Here is a 19,641-nt window from a genome sequence, read left to right as displayed (position 1 = left end):
TGGCTGTGTGATCTGATATTTAACCATTAGATGATTCGACCCATCATGGTTTGCCTTAGGAGTGGGTGGCTGCCTTCCAAGTGGATGATTTGAAGGGCTCAGGGAGGCACCATAAGCCCATATGCAACCTTCCTAGGTGGCTGCTGTGCCCCCTCCTTCCTCTATTTGAGCTTGAAATTCCCACAGTGGGGTGGGATGTGGTAGACAGGAAGTCCTCTACTTGTTCTTTATTAGCATATATTTATCTGACCCGTTGAGCTCCTTATCATCAAAGATAGCAGAGGGAGGAAGTGGAGTGCCAGATCCTACAGAACAAGATTCTCTTATTTAATCCTGTGATGGGAGCATCCCAAAAATTCATGCATATGGCTGTTCTTTATGACTCAAAAGATAGTAAGCAGTATTTTGTGTCTTGGATCCACCAGGGAGGGAAAGCTCCTGTCCTCAGTCCCCACGCCTAGCATTAAAGTGGGCAAGAGGGAGCGTGTCAGTTTTCATAAATGCTTGCAAGTGTGGGGTTTCCTTTCCCTGCCTCCGTATCCTGGATGGCCAGATACTGGGGTCAGGAGAGTGGTCCATATCCTCTTGGTGCCCAGGCCTGAAGGAAGCGACACTGGCCTGCGTCTGCATAGTTTGCACACTAGAGGGCAGCCGAGTGAGACAACACTAGCCTCTGACGTCACTGAGTAGCTGCAGGCATTGAGGTGTGGAAAAATACAGGCTCTGCAGCCAGACAGCCTTGCTAGCGTGTGCGCTATGGGAAAATTGTGTTAAAAACTTCCCTGCAAAAGGAGACTATCAGCAACTCCATTGCAGGATGATCATGAAGGCTACATGAACTCATGTAAATTAAAGACCCAGGTGTTCCATAAACGGTACCCTTTATTAAAGGATGGAGTTTCCCCTTTGCTAGAAGTATCTTGGGTCCCTCTAATGCACCCTTTCTAAACCTCAGCACTACTGACATTTGAGGACAGATGATTCTTTGCTGTAGGGACCTGTTCATTGTAGCATGTTTAACAGCATCCCTACCCACTAGATGTCAGTAGCACCCTACCCCACTCCCAATTGTAACAACCAAAAATGTCTCCTATCAATGCCAAGTGTCTCCTGGAGGACAAAATAGCCCCATGTTGAGAATCATTACTCTAGGCCATGGGTCAGCAAACTTTTTCTGTAAAAGGCCAGCTGATAAATGTTTTAGGCTTTGCAGGCCAGATGGTCTCTGCAACTATTCAACTGTTACTATGGCACAAAAGCAGTCATAGATAATATGTATGTAAAAGGATGAGTGTGGCTGTGTGCCAATAAAACTTCATTTACAGACACTGAAATTTGACATTCACATCTGAATTTCATTTTCACATGTCATAAATTATTTTTATTCTTTTCAACCATTAAAAAATGTAAAAAGCATTCTTAGCATGCTGGTCATACAAATACAGGCGGTGGGACCAGATTTGGTCTGCAGGCCATAGTATGCTTACCCAACCTGTAACGCATTTTAATGCTTGTTGATGCATCATCAGACTAAAGGTGTTAGAAGCGACTGGCTGGTCAAAATAAATCAGAAATGAAGACAAATGGCTGAAGTTTTAATGCAAGTTGAGTGGGGAGTAATTAACTAAAATTTGCACACAGTTTTGCTAGAGCATAGGTGGGAGGCAGGGGCTTGCTGTGTCGATGAGCTCCTGCTCCTGGGGTACTGAGCAGGTGAGAACCCCAACTACTTCTAGATAGAGGACTGTGCCTCTAATACCCTCAAAAACACCAAGCAACCAGGGCTCCTGTTTAAGCACTGAGGTTAAGCAGTGTTCTCTCCTGTCTGAAATGCCCCCACTTCAAGAGATTCATCTCTTACTGAAAGGACAGCTTTCTTGCAAGGCCATTCTTTTAAAATGTGGGTACCCCTTCAAAGAGTTGTGCATTTGAACAATAATAGTACGTCACAGAAGTTTTGCCACCTAGACCACTACCTCTTAGCTTATTTGGCTTGAGCTTTAGAAAGTCCATACTCAGGGCTCAACAACTATAAAAATTTATGATATTCTATTGTAAGCAAGGCCCCTCCCTTTCCCTTTGTTATTTGTCAACTTAGTGTCATTGTTGACTTATAGTTTCCTATTGTTTCAATGGTTCCTTGCTGTCCTTAATAATTTTTGTACTCAAATTACCAAGATGTGACCAGTGGGAGCTCCTAGCTTTTGCATTTAATCTGTTAGTAAACATACCTCAAAGAGAATATTGCAGTGCAGACTACTATTCTGGTCAAGAACTTTTGGTGGTCTGATTTCTGGGATAGTTTATGGGGGGTGCTTAACCAGTCTCCAAGTTTTCCTCCTGTGATCACTCACTGAATCCCCCATAGGAAAGGGCATCGAGAGAAGCTCAGAGCTGTCAGTGGTGTGTGTGTGTGTGTGTGTGTGTGTGTGTGTGTGTGTGTCTAGGATGGATGACTACCAATTTCTGGATTGTTTTAGGATTGCAATGGATGCGTTTATCATCATTCCTTGCTATACCTATCTTCAACAATGTTTTAGATAATCTACTTCAGCTTAGGGTTTCAATTCCTGGTAACAGAGAAATATGTGGCTTGTGAAAAGGGAATTGGCTGATATAGGTTGGCTGGAGGATTTTGATCAGAAGGATTACTAGTGAAATAAGGTCATGGATAATCATGCAAATTTTTGTTTCGCTTTCTAGAGATGAAACTGTATTCCACAGTGGGAATTTCAAATGGAGTCCAGTTATGGCTGTTGTAAAGTAAATGGCCTGCCTCTAACATCAGTTTCATTGACTTTCATTTTGTAATCCAAGTTCAAAAGTCAGATTGCAATTATATGTTCTTATCTGATGAACATGTTTTCATCAAAGCTAAGAGGATGTAGCTTTTATTTTCTCAAATCTTTTTCTAGGAACAATATGTATTGATGACAATGCTGTTGCTGATGAAGGTTGGCAACTTAGGCTGAAATTAATCCAACTGTAAAATAACAAATCAGCTTAAAATATAGACTCCAAGAAAATGAATTTCACAAGATTGGGACAATGGAAAGAGCCTTTACTCATTCATTCATTCAACTCAAGAAATATCTATGGAGTGCCCACAGTAGCCAGGCATAGGTGCAAAAAGCAAGGCAGGTGAGTTCCTTGTTCTCATGGAGCTGACACTGGGCAGGGGGAAGTCAAACTTTCTTAAAGAGTTCAAAAGATGATACATGTGAAGAAAAACATTTTTTTAAAAACAGGGCAATGCAATGGCAAATGGCTGGAAAAGCACTGGATAAGGAGTCAAGTGACCCAGATTATGATCTCAGCTTTGCTACCGTCTCTACAGGCTTCAACTAGTCATTCACCTCTCCAGCCTTAATTTTTTTCACTCATACTCCAATGACTTTAATTTATGATCTCTAAGCTTCCTATTTCATATCGTGTTTTGATGTTGTGGTTCAAAGAATGTCTTTACTTCAATCAACATGTATGCCTGCTATAGAGTCAAAGACAAAACACTCACTAGGTAAGAAATAGGCAAGACAGACATGGAAATAAATAATTATGAAACGGTGTGAAAAGTGATGTTATCTTCTCTTCTCAATCCAATACACCCTACACATAAGATGTGCTATATAATGAAAAATGTGTCGTTAAAATGTGAAACAGGGCAATGGGTCAAAGCCACCTCATCCAATGGACCTGCTGCCAGTGGGACATTGAGTTTCATAGAGGACTATTTCTCCCCACCAAGACTGTAATCAGTTCTAGGATGACAGAGAAAACCCAGTTTCTTTTTCCTTTTATTACTGCCGGTGTGGGGCAAAAGTAGGCTTGCTGTACTGGAAACACAGTTTATTATTTCTTATTATTAATTGTATTATTTTCCATACAAACAACTGTAAGCCTACTTTGCCCCACTCTGTATTGAGCACACAAGTGCTGTGTAAATTCCTGTTGACAGATACTCATTGATGAACTACTTAAATAACACAGGTTGGCAGACAGGGACTGAGGGAACTGACCAGAGCACTGCTAGAGGGAAGTGTTCAGCTATACAGTGGTTTTGCCATTTGTTGCTGTGCAGCTTTTAAGGCTCTTTGGGGGCCCTTTTGTATTTTGTAATATTTTTCACATTTTAAATTGGTACAGAAAATGCAAAATTACTTGCAATCATGATAAGAACTGTGTAAGCACGGTGTCTCTATTTGTCAGCAATTGGAATGGAATATGTACGAGAAGTGGCATTGTGGATTATTTTCTTTGCAAGTATTTAATCTCGCCTATGTTCTCACAATAAAATGCAAAGCTAACGACACATAACGCACATAGCTTTTCAAGCTATCCTCTAAAGAAAAGGAACCTCGGAGAGCTGACATTAAAAAAAAAGTGTAAAATCCATTACAAACCTAAGTCCCTCCCAAAGAACACCGCATTGTCGTGCTGCTCAGAAACTCAGGGGAAAGCGTCAGAGGAGTCATTGCAGCCAACAATCACCTGAGGTCGTCTTCCAGAGATTCAATGGAAACATGTTCCAGAACCTCTTAGAATCTTCCAAAATTTACTTCCCGTAGTCCCCTCCCTCTGCTAGTCACCGTAGTGCGTCAAAGGCCCGTAGTCGTCATAGAAGGGGGAAATGTACATCGCGCGATATTTGGTCACGGGATTTGGAAGTTAGGGATCTCACGCAGCGCATGCGCACTGGCTCGCTACCGCCGGGCTGCACGCGGGTAGGTAGGCAGGAACTCAGAGGAGGGGGAGCAGAGCGTGCTGGTGGCTTTCCCCCTCCTCCCCGCGCTGAGCGTGGGTCTGCGGGTGGCTGGAAGTGCGGAGCGCGGGGCCTGGCTCGGCTTCCCCGACGCGCGTGGACTGCAGTGGGCGCCCTCCTGCTCCTCCACGAGTTGGAGTGCAGCAGGCGCGCGCCCTGGCATCGGGACCTGAGCTCCTTTTCCTCTTTAGCATTCGCCCTCCAAGCACACACCCTAGTCCCCAGAGAGTTGGTCTTCGCGCCACGGCGCGCCCCTCCTCACCCGGCCCCTCCCACCAGCCCCCGATCCAACTCGCTCCAGGTCCGTAGTTGGCTTCATCCGTGGTGCCCTGCTTGGGGGCGGAGAAGATGGCTGGCGGACGTCTGCTGTTGGGGGGCGACTTCCTGTCGCCGCCGCCGCTGCTCCCCCTCCCGCCGCCGCCGCCCCCGCCTGATCCAGTGCTGGAGCAGTGGCGCTATAGCCACGAAAGTGACTGGCAGTGGGCTCTGCGACGCAGCTTCATCTGTCGGCACCTGCACAGCTATCCCGGGGCTGCCCTCGACCAGCTCCTAGCGCTCTCCGCCGCCTGGACCAACCACGTTTTCCTGGGTTGCAGGTGAGGAAGGTGCGCGGATCCGGTTAAGGAACAGGGATAGGAGAACGGTGATGGGGATTGGGACAGGGACTGGGGCAGGATACAGAGGGTTAGAGGCTGGAGATTTGGAAATGCTGGAGGACACTGTTGTCCTGGGGAGGGGGTTGGCCGAGTGAGGTGGCAGGGGTTGATGACATAACGGCTAGAAGGGTGCGGGGGGTCGCGGGAGAAACCCCTCCAAGACCAGGAATGGAGATAGAGGTGTGCTTGGAAGAGGAATCGTCACCATTAGAGAGGTGAACATTGTGGTGATGGTTCTGGAGGGCGTGGGAAATGACAAATAGCAGAACCTGAGACCTGCGTAGGACCTTCCAAGGATGCGGTATCCGCAGAGAACATCCTACAGTCGCGGTTTCCAGGGTCCGCGTGGGTGGGGGCGCTGCGGTTCTAATCCTAGTCTCCTGACCACTGTCTTTCCATCCCCATTGAATAAAACAACATCCCCCCAGCTGGGTTTTACTGTCTCCTCCTGGAAAGGCGGTTTGTATGAGGTGTCTCAGCCGCAGGGTCCGCCTTGCTTGTAGATTTGCGCATATGTGTGGAAGCAAACAAAGAAATGGATATATCTACTATAAAAATGGATTGCCCTCCTTTCACCTTAATTATGATCAGAAGGATTAACATTTAGCATTGGGTGAGATTTTAGGTGTGCTTTTATGTGTGTGTGTTTGCCCCTCCCCCCTTTTCTAAAACCTAGTGCGCATTCTGAACAGGCCTCTTTGAAAGCTCTTTGCATTTGATGGAGACTGGAGACTGCAGTATGGTTCCAACGCATTTTTTTTTAAAACAGGACTACTTGGACCTCTATATTTCAGAGCCCCCAACTCGGTCTTATATTAGACTAATCATTCCTTTGATCGATTGAGAGGCTTTTTTGACTCTTGCCTCACAGTGAATTTTTTATTAGGAAGGATGAGATATTCTGGAAAATTATCAGATAAAATTCAGTCAATTCAGGTCCAGAAATGACTAACAGATACAGAATAATAGGATTGTCCCCCTTACCCTTAATTGTTGAACATGGTATTCAGTGTGGTACTTTGAACTCATCACAAAAATTAATGTGTGTGTGTTTTTTTTTATCTTCTCTAGGTTAGTGTAATTTCTGCCTCCAGAGATAATGATTATTTCACTGGAGGAGCTGGTTACAACTGGGGAAGCCTCAGTTATTAATCAAGTCAGAAAAATCTAATTGACCTTCATTTAATAATGTTGTTTTTGCAGTTAAAAAGGTACCTTTATCATAGATCTTAATATTACAGAAGGCCATGGGGAATCTGAATCCTAAAAAATACCTTACATGGTAGGATAATATCTATCCTTTGTGTTAATAAATCTTACCTTCCCACTAGAATGTAAGCTCCTTTGGGGAAAGGGTTTATGGTTTCTTGTTCACACCTTTATTCTCAGTGCCTAGAAGAGTGCCTTCTGTGTAATGGCTGCTCAATAAATGGATAAATATAGGTTTATAATGTACAAAATAGTTTAAAATTTATGTATCTCACTTAATACAACAGCTTTGGGAATTAGGTGGTGTCTCATTTTTTACAGCTGAATCAATGGAGGCCAAGAAGTTAAGTGACTTTTCCAAGGTCCCACAGTCTTCTGATACTCTTTCCACTGAGATACAGCTGCTGTATTTGGGAAGGATGGACCAGGAATGAAAGCAAGTAACTGACACACACAGACCACCGCATTATTATGCCTCAGGATTTCATTCCAAAAACAGCAGTCTTATATATAAGGAGGGCATTAAAAACACAAGCCAGGTCAATGGTAGTCAGTGTTAAAAGCTCAGGCTTTCAGAGCATTTTATATGTGTATGTGCACTTGCCAAAGCACATCACCTGTGGATAGTATATAGACTATAGTCACCATGTGACATAAGTCAGTTCAGTCAACACAAGTTGCCATAACATTATCAAATAGCATAACAACCCTAGCTGGTTAGAACAACTGGTTAAAGCAGCCGTGGGCAAACTACGGCCCGTGGGCTGGATCCGGCCGATTTGAAATGAATAAAACTAAAAAAAAAAAAGACCATACCCTTTTATGTAATGATGTTTACTTTGAATTTATATTAGTTCACACAAACACTCCATCCATGCTTTTGTTCCGGCCCTCCGGTCCAGTTTAAGAACCCATTGTGGCTCTCAAGTCAAAAAGTTTGCCCACCCCTGGGTTAGAGCATAGGCAGGCTGAAGGGTCCTGGGTTCAATTCTAGTCAAGGGCATGTACCTTGGTTGCGGGCTCCATCCATGGCCCCTCCGCATGCAGGAGGCAACCAATCGATAAAAAACATCGATGTGTCTCTCACGTCGATGTTTCTGTCTCCCTTCCTTCCACTCTTTTTTTGTTTGTTTGTTTTTGGTTTTTTTTAAATATATTTTATTGATTTTTTTACAGAGAGGAAGGGAGAGAGATAGACAGTCAGAAACATCGATGAGAGAGAAACATCGATCAGCCGCCTCCTGCACATCCCCCACCAGGGATGTGTACACAACCCAGGTACATGCCCTTGACCAGAATCGAACCTGGGACCTTTCAGTCCGCAGGCCGACGCTCTATCCACTGAGCCAAACCGGTTCCGGCCCTTCCACTCTTTAAAAATGGAAAAATATCCTCAGATGAGGATTAACAAAAAACAAAAGCAAAAAAAAAAAAACCACACCAAAAAATATGCCATAACAGAAAAGTAATGTTTGCATTATATCTAGTTTAGATATAGGAAAAAGAAGAGGCAATAAAGAATTTTGGGAGCTAGGAACCAAGTGCAGTCTTCCACTTTTATGTTAGCTGTCATCTTCAGGTGGAGAAAATCTATGTACTTGTTAATGTTGATGTTGGCAGAGCTCTTGTTTTATGGTCTTTTTTTGTGACAGAAGACTCTTCTTTCTCTCAAGGGAACTGCAGAATATACGGCGAAAGCGCATATTCTAAACTTTACAGTCCACCCTTGACTTTTAGAACAGGTTGTTAACAGTAGCAAGAAGGGAACTTGTCGCATTTTTTCCCCCATCTAGCAGGACTTTTTGTATTGTTTCAGTTCTAGGTATCAACTGTATCAACTCCTAGGTCAAGGATATCTTTTTTTTTAAATATATTTTATTGATTTTCCACAGAGAGGAAGGGAGAGGGACAGAGAGCCAGAAACATCGATGAGAGAGAAACATTGATCAGCTGCCTTCTGTACACTCCTCACTGGGTATGTGCCCGCAACCAAGGTACATGCCCTTGACCGGAATCGAACCTGGGACCCTTGAGTCCCCAGGCCGACGCTCTATCCACTGAGCCAAACCGGTTAGGACTCAAGGATATCTTGAAAATTTCTTAATTATAAGACCAAGCCAGGAGGGGCTCAAATGTGCAGGAAGGCAAAACATGTTTCATTTTTTTGGTGGTAATGATTTTCAAGGTACAAGTTTGAATACTGTATCTCTTTAACTCTAACAGTGGTTCTCAAATATAGGCAGGCATCAGAACCACCAGCCAGGCCTCTTAAAACACAGATTGCTGGGCCCCATCCCCAGGGTTTCTGATTCAGTAGGCCTGAGGTGAGGCTCCAGAATTTCAGAATTTGCATTTCTAACAAGTTGCAGGTAATGCTGATAATCGAGTGATGCCATCCAGAGATTACACTATGAGAGCCACTGCTTTATAATAAAGGATAAAATAAAACAATGTTTTCCAGTCTGCCTTTTCATCATTTTTCCATCATAGTCTAGGCCAGTGGTTCTCAACCTTCCTGATGCCTCGACCCTTTAATACAGTTCCTCATGTTGTGGTGACCCCCAACCATAAAATTATTTTCGTTGCTACTTCATAACTGTAATTTTGCTACTGTTATGAATCGTAATGTAAATACCTGATATGCAGGATGTATTTTCGTTGTTACAAATTGAACATAATGAAAGCATAGTGATTAATCACAAAAACAATATGTAATTATATATGTGTTTTCCGATGGTCTTAGGCGACCCCTGTGAAAGGGTCGTTCGACCCCCAAAAGGGTCACGACCCACAGGTTGAGAACCGCTGGTCTAGGCAATTAGGAAGCTCAAAATAGCTGAAATTATTTCTCTGTTTTATAAAAGAAAACAATCTGTCAAGAACTTTTTTCTGCAAGCCATTTCTAAAATATATCTTGTGCCCTAGCCGGTTTGGCTCAGTGGATAGAGCATCGGCCTGGGGACCAAAGGATCCTGGGTTTGATTCCGGTCAAGGGCGCGTACCGTACCTTGGTTGCAGGCTCTTCCCTGGCCTGGGTCCTGGTTGGGGCACATGCAGGAGGCAACCAAACACACTGATGTTTCTCTCTGTCTTTCCTTTCTTCCACTCCTAAAAATCAATGGAAAAATATCCTCAGGTGAGGATTGACCAAAAAAAAAAAAAAATCTTGTGGCTAATGAAAAGTTATATCTGTAGCACTTAAATAATTATTCATATGAACGCCTAGGGATCTGCAGGATATGTACTTAAATTGTGGATAAATGTATATGTATTTAATGAAGCAGAATGTTTGGTTAACTGGAGCATTGTTTTCCAATCATTCTTCATCGACAGGATTAGAATCAGAATTCTGGCCTATTGATCTTTGATGTGATATTAATTAATCAGGAAGATATATCTTAAAATGCAACCAGCTTTTCCACCTTGATTATTTGTCTCTTCTTTTCCTTGTTGATGTGAGCCTGTTGCAGATGCCAATGGGCTCATGCTGTAAAACTAACTTCGCCCACTGTAGGTAGAGGGCATTAGTCACCACTAATGAAGTGGAAGTGTGAGTGTTCAAAAGATTTATCAATAATCTGGTTGTTTTTTATTCACATATGTTAGGAGTCTTATGAATGGTTTTGAATAAATCCTATATAATAAAAGGCTCATATGCAAATTGACTGAACGGTGGAAAGACTGGTCACTATGATGTGCACTGACCACCAGGGGGCAGACGCTCAATGCAGGAGCTGCCCTCTGGTGGTCAGTGTGCTCCCACAGGGGGAGCAGGCCTAAGCCATCAATTGGACATCCCCTGAGGGCTCCCAGACTGTGAGGGCACAGGCAGGGTTGAGGAACCTCTCCCCTCCCCCCCCCTCCCCCATGCATGAATTTTGTGCACCGGGCCTTTAGTAATTTTATAATTGGCCATCTTTTTTTTAAAAATATATTTTATTGATTTTTTACAGAGAGGAAGGGAGAGAGATAGAGAGTTAGAATCATCGATGAGAGAGAAATATCGATCAGCTGCCTCCTGCACACCTACTGGGGATGTGCCCGCAACCCAGGTACATGCCCTTGACCGGAATTGAACCCAGGACCTTTCAGTCCGCAGGCCAACGCTCTATCCACTGAGCCAAACCGGTTTCGGCTATAATTGGCCATCTTAATCTTTGCTGAGTTTTCAAACTTCAGCTTTCTTACTTGGATTTAGTAGACCGGTTTAATATATTAAAAAAAAAATTTAAAGCATCTATTACTGAATATTTATTAAATTTCAGGTGCCATTATATATCATAAATATGTACCTACATGTACCTGTTTTTGTTCAAGAATGTAAGTTCATGAACTCAGATGTTTTTTGTCTATTAGAAATCATCTTTTATGTGCTAGGCATGGTGGGACAGTTGAATAGCATCCTGATTTCCAAAAGCTTGGTACATAATAAGCTACCTTTTAAAACCCTAAAGACCTGCTGGAGATTTTCCAGAGTGGCCAGACTGTTTTACATTCCCACCAGCGATGTGTAAGTGATCCAGGTTCTCTGCATCCTTGCCAGCATTGGGTGTTGCCGCTATTTTTTATTTTAGCCATTGTGATGTGTGTAGTCATATCTCGTTGTGGTTTTAAATTGCATTTCTCTGGTGGTTAATGATGTTTTCAACGTGCTTATATGCAATCTATATTTCCTGTTTGGTAAAATGTTCTGTTCATATCTTTTGTTTGTTTTTAAATATGATTTTTTTTACTGTTGCGTTTTGAGACGCATTTCTATTAGATACTAGTTTTTTTTGTTTTGTTTTGAAATATATTTATTGATTTCAGAGAGGAAGGGAGGAGAGAAAGAAACGTCCATGATGAGAGAGAATCATTGATCAGCTGCCTCCTGCACGCCCCCCACTGGGGATCAAGCCTGCAACCCAGGCATGGGCCCTTGGCCAGAATTGAACCCGGGACCTTTCACTCCGAAAGCTGATGCTCTATCCACTGAGCCAAGCCGGCTAGGGCTAGATACTAGTTTTTTTGTCAAGTGTGTGGCTTGCAAATATTTCTCCCAGTTTGTAGCTTTTCATCCTCTTAACAAGGTCTTTTGAGAGCAAAAGTTTTTAATTTTGATGAAGTGCATTTTATCAGCTATTCCTTTTATGGATCATGCTTTTGGTGTCAAGTATAAGAACTGTTTGCCTGGCCCAGATCCTGAAGATTTTCTCCTGTGGTTGTTTTTTTTTTTGTACAACTTTTATAGGTTTACATTTTACATTGAGGTCTGTGATGCACTTTGAATTAATCTTTGTATAAAGTTTGAAGTGTAGGTTGAGGTTTTGTTTGTTGCCTGTGGATGCCCACTTGCTCCAGTACCATATGTTGAAAAGGCTGTCCTTCCTCTGTTGAACTGCTTTTGCAATGTTGTTAACAATCAGTTGAGCATGTTTGTGCGGGTCTATTTCTGGGTTTTTCCCCATCAACTTTTCACCTAATAGGCTTAGCAGCCATTGATGACCATTTATTATTGCATTATGGGTTGCAAAATGGTAGTGTTCTTTCATTCCTACACTTAATAGCTGGGCTGCTTCTGTAAAAGAGATTTTCTTCATCAACTCTTTAGTTGCTCTGAGGTATAATTTATATGGAAAATGCCAAATAAATACTTGGTGTCTTCCTTAATATTACCCATTTTTGGAGTAATGACTTGATTTTCTACCATCCTCCAAAGATGACCAATAATGAGTTTGTAAGTACCTTTTTGAGATAATGGATTTTTAACATATTTAATGTGTCTCAATCCACTGCTATTATTGTTCTTATTGATACCCAAGTTGACTTATTTTGCCAGTGGGAGGCTATTCAAGTTGGCTTCTGAGTCCACTTGATCTAATCCCTGAAGTCTTTGACAACTTCCCTGTTTTCAGGCACAAGAATATCTGCCAGGTTCATCTTACACATTTCTTGCCCCAGACTTGGAATCAGCCATGTCTCTAAGGTCTTTGATTCTTTTTCATGGAAATGATAGAGATCACAATCTGGATGTTAACCCAGCAGCTCTTAACACTCTTAGTACTTTGATAAATATATCAATGAATTATTTGCATATAATATACATATATGATAGAGGAAAAATAAATCATGAATTTATACGGATATTTTCAATTCAAACTTAAAGATAAGGTATTGGCTTACACTTTTTTTCTTTTATTGACTTCAGAGAGGGAGGGAGAGATAGAAACATCAATGATGAGAAAGAATTACTGATCAGTTGCTTCCTGCATGTCCCACACCGGGGATTGTTCCCGCAACCCAGACATGTGTCCTGACTGGGAATCGAACCATGACCTCCTGGTTCATAGGTCAGTGCTCAACCACTGAGCCACACCAGCTGGGCTTACATTTCTTTTTTTAAAAGAACTTAAATTTTTATTTTTCAATTATAGTTTATATTCAGTATTTTTATTTTTATTTTTTTGATTTCAGAGAGGAGGGGAGAGATCAATGATGAGAGAGAATCATTGATTGGCTGCCTCCTGCACGCCCCACCCTGGGGGCGGAGCCTACAACCCAGTCATGTGCTGTGACTTGGAATTGAACCTTGACCTTCTGGGTCATAGGTTGACGCTCAAGCACTGAGTCATGCTGGCCGGGCACATTCAGTATTATTTTGTATTAGTTTTAGGTGTATATAGCATAGTGGTTAAACAGTCATGTACTTTATAAAGTGTTCCCCCAAATATTTCAAGTACTCACCTGGCACCATACATAGTTATTGCATTTTCTATGCTGTACTTTACATTCCCAAGACTATTTTGTAACTACAATTTGTACTTCTCAATCCCTTCATCCTCCTTCACCCAGTTCCCAATCGCCCTTCCCTTTTGGCAACCAACAGTCCACTCAGTGTATCTGTGAGTCTGTTTCAATTTTGTTTGTTCATTTATCTTGTTTTTTATACTCCACATATAAGTGAAATCTTACGGTATTTGTCTTTCTCTGTCTGACTTACTTCACTTAGCATAATACCCTCTAGGTCCATCCATCCTATCACAAATGGTAAACTTTTAATTCTTTTTGTGGATGAGTGATATTCATTGTATATATAGGGTGTCCCAAAGAAGTATACATACTTTAACAGCTCATAGCTCAATTTTGAAAATGAAATGTATTTTAATAAACACTGCCTTAATAATTATTCAAAGTGTGCGTATACATTTTTGAGAACATCCTATATATATTTACCACCACTTTTTTTATCCATTCTTCTATTGATGGGCACTTAGGTTGTTTCCATATCTTGGCTATTGTAAATAACGCTACAATGAACATAAGGGTGCATATATTCTTTTGAATTAGTGTTTTAGATTTCTTTGGGTATATTCCCAGAAGTGGAATTGCTGGGTCATAAGGCAGTTACATATTTAGGTTTTTGTTTTTGTTTGTTTTTAATATATTTTTATTTATTTCACAGAGGAAGGGAGAGGGAGAGAGAGATAGAAACATCAATGATGAGAGAGAATCATCTTTCGTATGCCTCCTGCATGCCCCCCACTGGGGATCAAGCCCACAAGTGCCCTGACGAGGAATTGAATCATGACCTCCAGGTTCATACATCGATGCTCAACCACTAAGCCACACCGGCCAGGCACATTTTTAGTTTTTTGAGGACCCTCCATACTCTTCCCCATAGTGGCTGCACCAATTTGCATCCCCACCAACAGTGCAAGAGGGTTCCCTTTTCTCCACATCCTTGCCAGCACTTGTTTGTGGATTCATTGATGATATTGGCTTAAATTTCTTGATTATATGCTTATATGGCTTGAAATGACAGTACCATAATTACTCATTTGATAGGTAAGTATTTTAGGGCAGATTCTTCAGTTTTATAGCCAAGATACTCTGTTAAAAATGTCCCGTGGGAACAATTATAAAATTGGCTCATTTAGAAGCTTTTTTAAAAAACTACATTCTTATCTGTTTTAATGGTAGATTATATTAATTTAAATAGGTATAGCCCACGCTTGATGGAAAAAATTCTCCAAATGGCTGAAGGTATTGATATTGGGGAGATGCCTTCATATGATCTGATGCTGTCCAAACCTTCTAAGGGTCATAAACGTCACCTCTCAACATATGATGGTGAGTATACTTGTTTCTGGAAAATGGGATTTGAAGAAACGGCATGGCCTTTTTTTTAAAAAAAAACAAACACCAATATGAGTGGTATAACATTCATGACATTGGATCTTACACAAATGTAAAAAAAATTTAACTTCTGGTTATGCACAATTGGGTTGGGTTTTTTTTTGAGGATGCTAAATAGAACTGAAGACTAAGAATACTGAAGTCACACTATAATGCTATCCTTAAAGTCCATGCCATGAACCTCCCTCTAAATAGAAAAACCTTATACTCTGATCATTTGAGCATCTAAGTAACTAAATCCTCTTGGATGGGTCCAAGATGGACCAGCTTTCTACTGAATAGTGTTGTAGGGAGGAAGCTCTAGTGTCTGGTATAGCTTCATCAGAGTTCTTCCATAGCTTTAAATTTGATATACCTCATAAAACATTAGTTTCCAGCTGTTGCTTGTTCTAGAAATAAAACGTAGCAAACACTCTTTGGTGCATAACAGGTCAGAACTAAGATTTTGAAGTTGAAAACCTTTTGGATCTTTTGAGAATTATTTTTATTTGAGTTTTAGTCACAACTACATGTAAAGCGCCATCACAGAGTCACTCACCTCTGACACAAAAGAGAGAAGCTTTGTTAATGCCTCTGGTCATCATCTGTGTTGCAGCAGAGCCATCTGTTCCATTTGCAGTCCTTATGAAGGGAGCTTTTCAGCACAGGTGGTATGAGATTAATACTGGAACAACTTCTTAGTCTGTACACATCTCCTGTGCTTTAACTTATTAGACGCAAAGGCAACTACCATCGTGCATGGCCGTGACCTGCATACTTGATTCAATGGCATATTTTCTATCAAGTTCCTTCCCTTACACACAAAAGGACAGGAATCATCCCCACTTATGCTGGAACCTTACATTGCTATTTGACTGCCGTCACCTCAATGATCTGAAGTTTTTGTAATAGAAAGTATCTTGTACCAACAATGCAGCTTGCAAATAATACAGTTGGTACTGTTTTCCTGCTTGGTTCTTTTGAAATATTCCCTCTTTAATGAATTGTAAATTTCACTCATTCTATAGGTCAAAATCCTCCTAAAAAGCAAGCCGGTTCCAAATTCCATGTGAGACCTCGTTTTGAGCCTGTACATTTTGTAGCTAGTAGTTCAAAAGATTTTGAAAGACAGGAAGATCCTTATGGCTCTCAAACAAAGGAGGTAAATGAACAAACACATTTTGCCAGAATGCCAAGAAACATCTACCAAGATTATACTCAAGACTCTTTCAGTGCACAAGATGGGAATTCTCAGTATTGTGATTCAGCAGGATTTCTTTTCACAAAAGACCAGCCTGTAACATCCAACATGTATTTTGACCGTGGGAACCCTGCCCCAAGCAGCACAGCACAGCAGGCAAACTTGCAGTCAGCTCCTGAGCCTTCACTATCACAGACATTTCCTGAGTCAGTGGTAGCCGAGAAGCAGTATTTTATTGAAAAATTAACAGCGACCATCTGGAGCAACCTTTCTAATCCAGAGATGACTTCCGGATCTGATAAAATTAATTATACATACATGTTAACTCGTTGTATTCAGGCATGTAAGACAAATCCTGAGTATATATATGTTCCTTTAAAAGAAATCCCCCCTGCTGACATCCCTAAAAATAAAAAACTTCTGACAGATGGTTATGCTTGTGAAGTTAGATGCCAAAATATCTACTTAACTACAGGGTATGCTGGCAGCAAGAATGGGTCCAGGGATCGAGCTACTGAGCTAGCTGTAAAACTCTTGCAGAAGCGTATTGAAGTTAGGGTTATCCGGCGGAAATTCAAACACACATTTGGAGAGGACCTTGTGGTGTGTCAGATTGGCATGCCTTCGTATGACTTTCCTCCAGCTCTGAAGCCGCCAGAGGAGCTGGTGGTGTTGGCTAAGGATGCCTCTGGGCAGCCAATTTATAATGCTTCTGCCAAACACTGGACCAATTTTGTCCTTACAGAAAATGCAAACGATGCTATTGGTATCCTTAACAATTCCGCCTCATTCAACAAAATGTCAGTTGAATACAAATATGAGATGATGCCAAACCGCACATGGCGTTGTCGAGTGTTTTTGCAAGATCATTGCTTAGCTGAAGGTTATGGAACCAAAAAAACAAGTAAACATGCAGCTGCTGATGAGGCTTTGAAAATCCTTCAAAAAACACAACCCACTTACCCATCTGTCAAAAGTTCACAATGCCAAGCAGGCTCTTCACCCAAGGGATCTGGCAAGAAGAAAGATATAAAGGATCTTGTAGTTTATGAGAATTCTTCAAATCCTGTGTGCACGATGAACGACACAGCTCAGTTTAACCGAATGACAGTTGAATACGTCTATGAAAGAATGACAGGCCTCCGATGGAAATGCAAGGTGATTCTGGAGAGTGAAGTCATTGCAGAAGCAGTTGGGGTGAAGAAAACTGTCAAATACGAAGCTGCTGGGGAAGCTGTGAAAATCCTCAAGAAGACCCAGCCGACTGTCATTAACAACTTGAAGAAAGGAGCTATTGAAGATGTGATTTCAAGAAATGAAATTCAGGGCCGCTCAGCAGAGGAGGCTTACAAGCAACAAATCAAAGAAGATAACATAGGGAATCAGCTGCTGAGAAAGATGGGTTGGACGGGTGGTGGTTTAGGTAAATCTGGTGAGGGCATTCGGGAGCCAATCTCTGTCAAAGAGCAGCATAAGCGGGAAGGGCTTGGTCTTGATGTAGAAAGGGTAAACAAAATTGCCAAGAGAGATATTGAACAGATCATCAGAAACTACGCCCGCTCCGAGAGCCACAGCGATTTGACTTTCTCTACAGAGCTGACTAACGACGAGCGGAAGCAAATACATCAAATCGCCCAGAAGTATGGTCTTAAAAGTAAGTCTCATGGGGTAGGCCATGACAGGTACCTGGTGGTAGGTAGAAAAAGACGGAAGGAAGACTTACTAGATCAGCTCAAACAGGAAGGCCAAGTGGGGCATTATGAGCTTGTGATGCCTCAAGCAAATTGAGATCTTACTAATTTATTTTGTAAACGCCTAATGAGGCATACCTGTGAATTAAAGAAATGCTACATGTTCCAGTTGCAGAGTATATTCATTCTTAAGATGTTTCACCTTGTTCATTTCATATAGAGCTCTATTAGATATTGGAACCTGAAAAAGTATGTCCACTTGTATTAGCTTAATCCAGCAGATGCTTTTGTGCAGTTACCATTTGTGTCTTTGATATTGCTGTGTCCCTCAGATTTTAGTAGTTTGTACAAAGCAAGAGCGCATATCCAAGTGAAAGTTCACCCTGAGAAAGAAATTCCCATCTTGAAGGGCATAGCACAGCAACCCGCAACAATATGTGAAGTTGATATTGACTACAATTAAACTTAATTCCAGACTTAAAATGTCAGATCATTTTGTATTATCTATTTTCATCTTTGTGTGAATCCAGTTATAGAATGTTTAACAGTAACTTGTGCTGTACGTGTAAATGTCCTTATTGACTAAATGATGTAAAACTTTCTTAAAATGAAGTTAGTGTTCGCTTATTTATAACTTCTACCATGTGGTTTTCAGCATATTGGAAGTGTGTATTGTACCTTGTGATATATCAGTTTTAACAAATTCTAGTCTTCATGCTGAACGAGCACTACTTGAGAGAGCACTTGAAAACTTTCAGAGACTTTGGTTTAACCTGAAGAAAGGAAGCTGGAACTGTTTGTTCTTGGTGCCTTGCAGAGACTCACAGCAACTCTCCATTGTAGCTTTCACGCAGTTTGGATGTACAGCGCATCCAGGGCGGCCAGAGCTGTAGTAGAACTTGGTAAAAGACTGAAGATACATTGGTGCTTTGATGAAAAGGTCTGTTGGCTGGTCACTCTCTCAAAAAGCTTATTAAGCTCAAAAGCCAACTTTGTAACATATTTAAAACAGCTATTTTTCGCTTATTTCTGGAATGTAAAAAGAAAGTATATAAAAAGAATGTGTGTGCTTCCTGAATAAAAAGGAGCCAAAGTTGATCAAAATGGCGGTGTGCTTATTTCTGGGCAGTAGCCTAGTAGCGACACTTTGGAGATCTGAAGAGGGGAAGTGGTGTTTGCACAAAGTATTTCAACACCAGAGCACATGTGGATGAACGAAATGACTTAGCAGAGAGGAACAGCTCATCAGTCACTCATGTTTTTCCTATGGACCAATATGCTGGCTGCAACCAAATCTCAGGCTGTTTAATTTTATGTTTTTGTATCTCAGATAAATCAAGTATTAATATTCACACTACTAATATTCAGAAGTGAATATTAATTTTAAGCACCTCCAATGAAATATTGAGCATAATTAGGTTGTTTGCAGTGTCTTAAAACATTCAGCACCATGCTTGACATGTAACTGTCCCACAATAAACAAATTTCTTTTCTCCTCTTTTTTATATTTGACATTAAGAAGCTGTCCGTTGTAGTTAAATCAGTATTTTAAAAATATAAAGGGATTAACTTTTATACCTGGATCTCAACTTTTAATCACCTACAATGATTGACACAGTATATGATACTTGCTTTCCACTAAGTCTGCCTAGTGTGTGGCCCTTTCCTAATGTTGGTAGGAAGAGAAGTGAGGTGTGCATTTTATTTGGCACTTAATGTTTTAACAATGGCAAAGGGAACTAAGCTAAAATGTTTATAGGTTTTTTTTGTTGTTTTTTTTTTTGTACCTAAAAGGCTCATACCAATCTTGAGAAGCTATGGTTCAATTAGTGAGTTAGGGATTAAGGAATGTAAAAATTCTTCTCTCTCTACATTTCTTTCCTCTTCCCAAAATTATTTTTTTGGGGGGAGGAGTAGGGGAATGTTACATATAAATCTGGCTTATTTAGATAAGTTCGACAGAGCAGAATA

At 41.2% G+C, this 19,641-nt stretch overlaps 1 protein-coding gene across 1 annotated transcript; it reads left to right on the top strand.

Annotated features, from left to right (window-relative positions):
• The first annotated feature begins 4,687 nt into the window (after nucleotides 1–4,687).
• NKRF (NFKB repressing factor) lies at nucleotides 4,688–18,774 on the top strand. Its single transcript, XM_081081401.1, has 3 exons — nucleotides 4,688–5,355; nucleotides 14,603–14,733; nucleotides 15,807–18,774. The coding sequence occupies exons 1-3, from the start codon at nucleotides 5,108–5,110 to the stop codon at nucleotides 17,765–17,767; spliced, it is 2,340 nt and encodes a 779-aa protein (XP_080937527.1). The 5' UTR covers nucleotides 4,688–5,107; the 3' UTR covers nucleotides 17,768–18,774.
• Nucleotides 18,775–19,641: the final 867 nt, after the last annotated feature.

This window comes from Myotis nattereri, assembly GCF_964212035.1.
Source record: "Myotis nattereri genome assembly, chromosome: X".
NCBI classification, from domain to species: Eukaryota; Metazoa; Chordata; class Mammalia; order Chiroptera; family Vespertilionidae; genus Myotis; species Myotis nattereri.
This window is presented reverse-complemented; position numbering and strand designations above follow the sequence as displayed.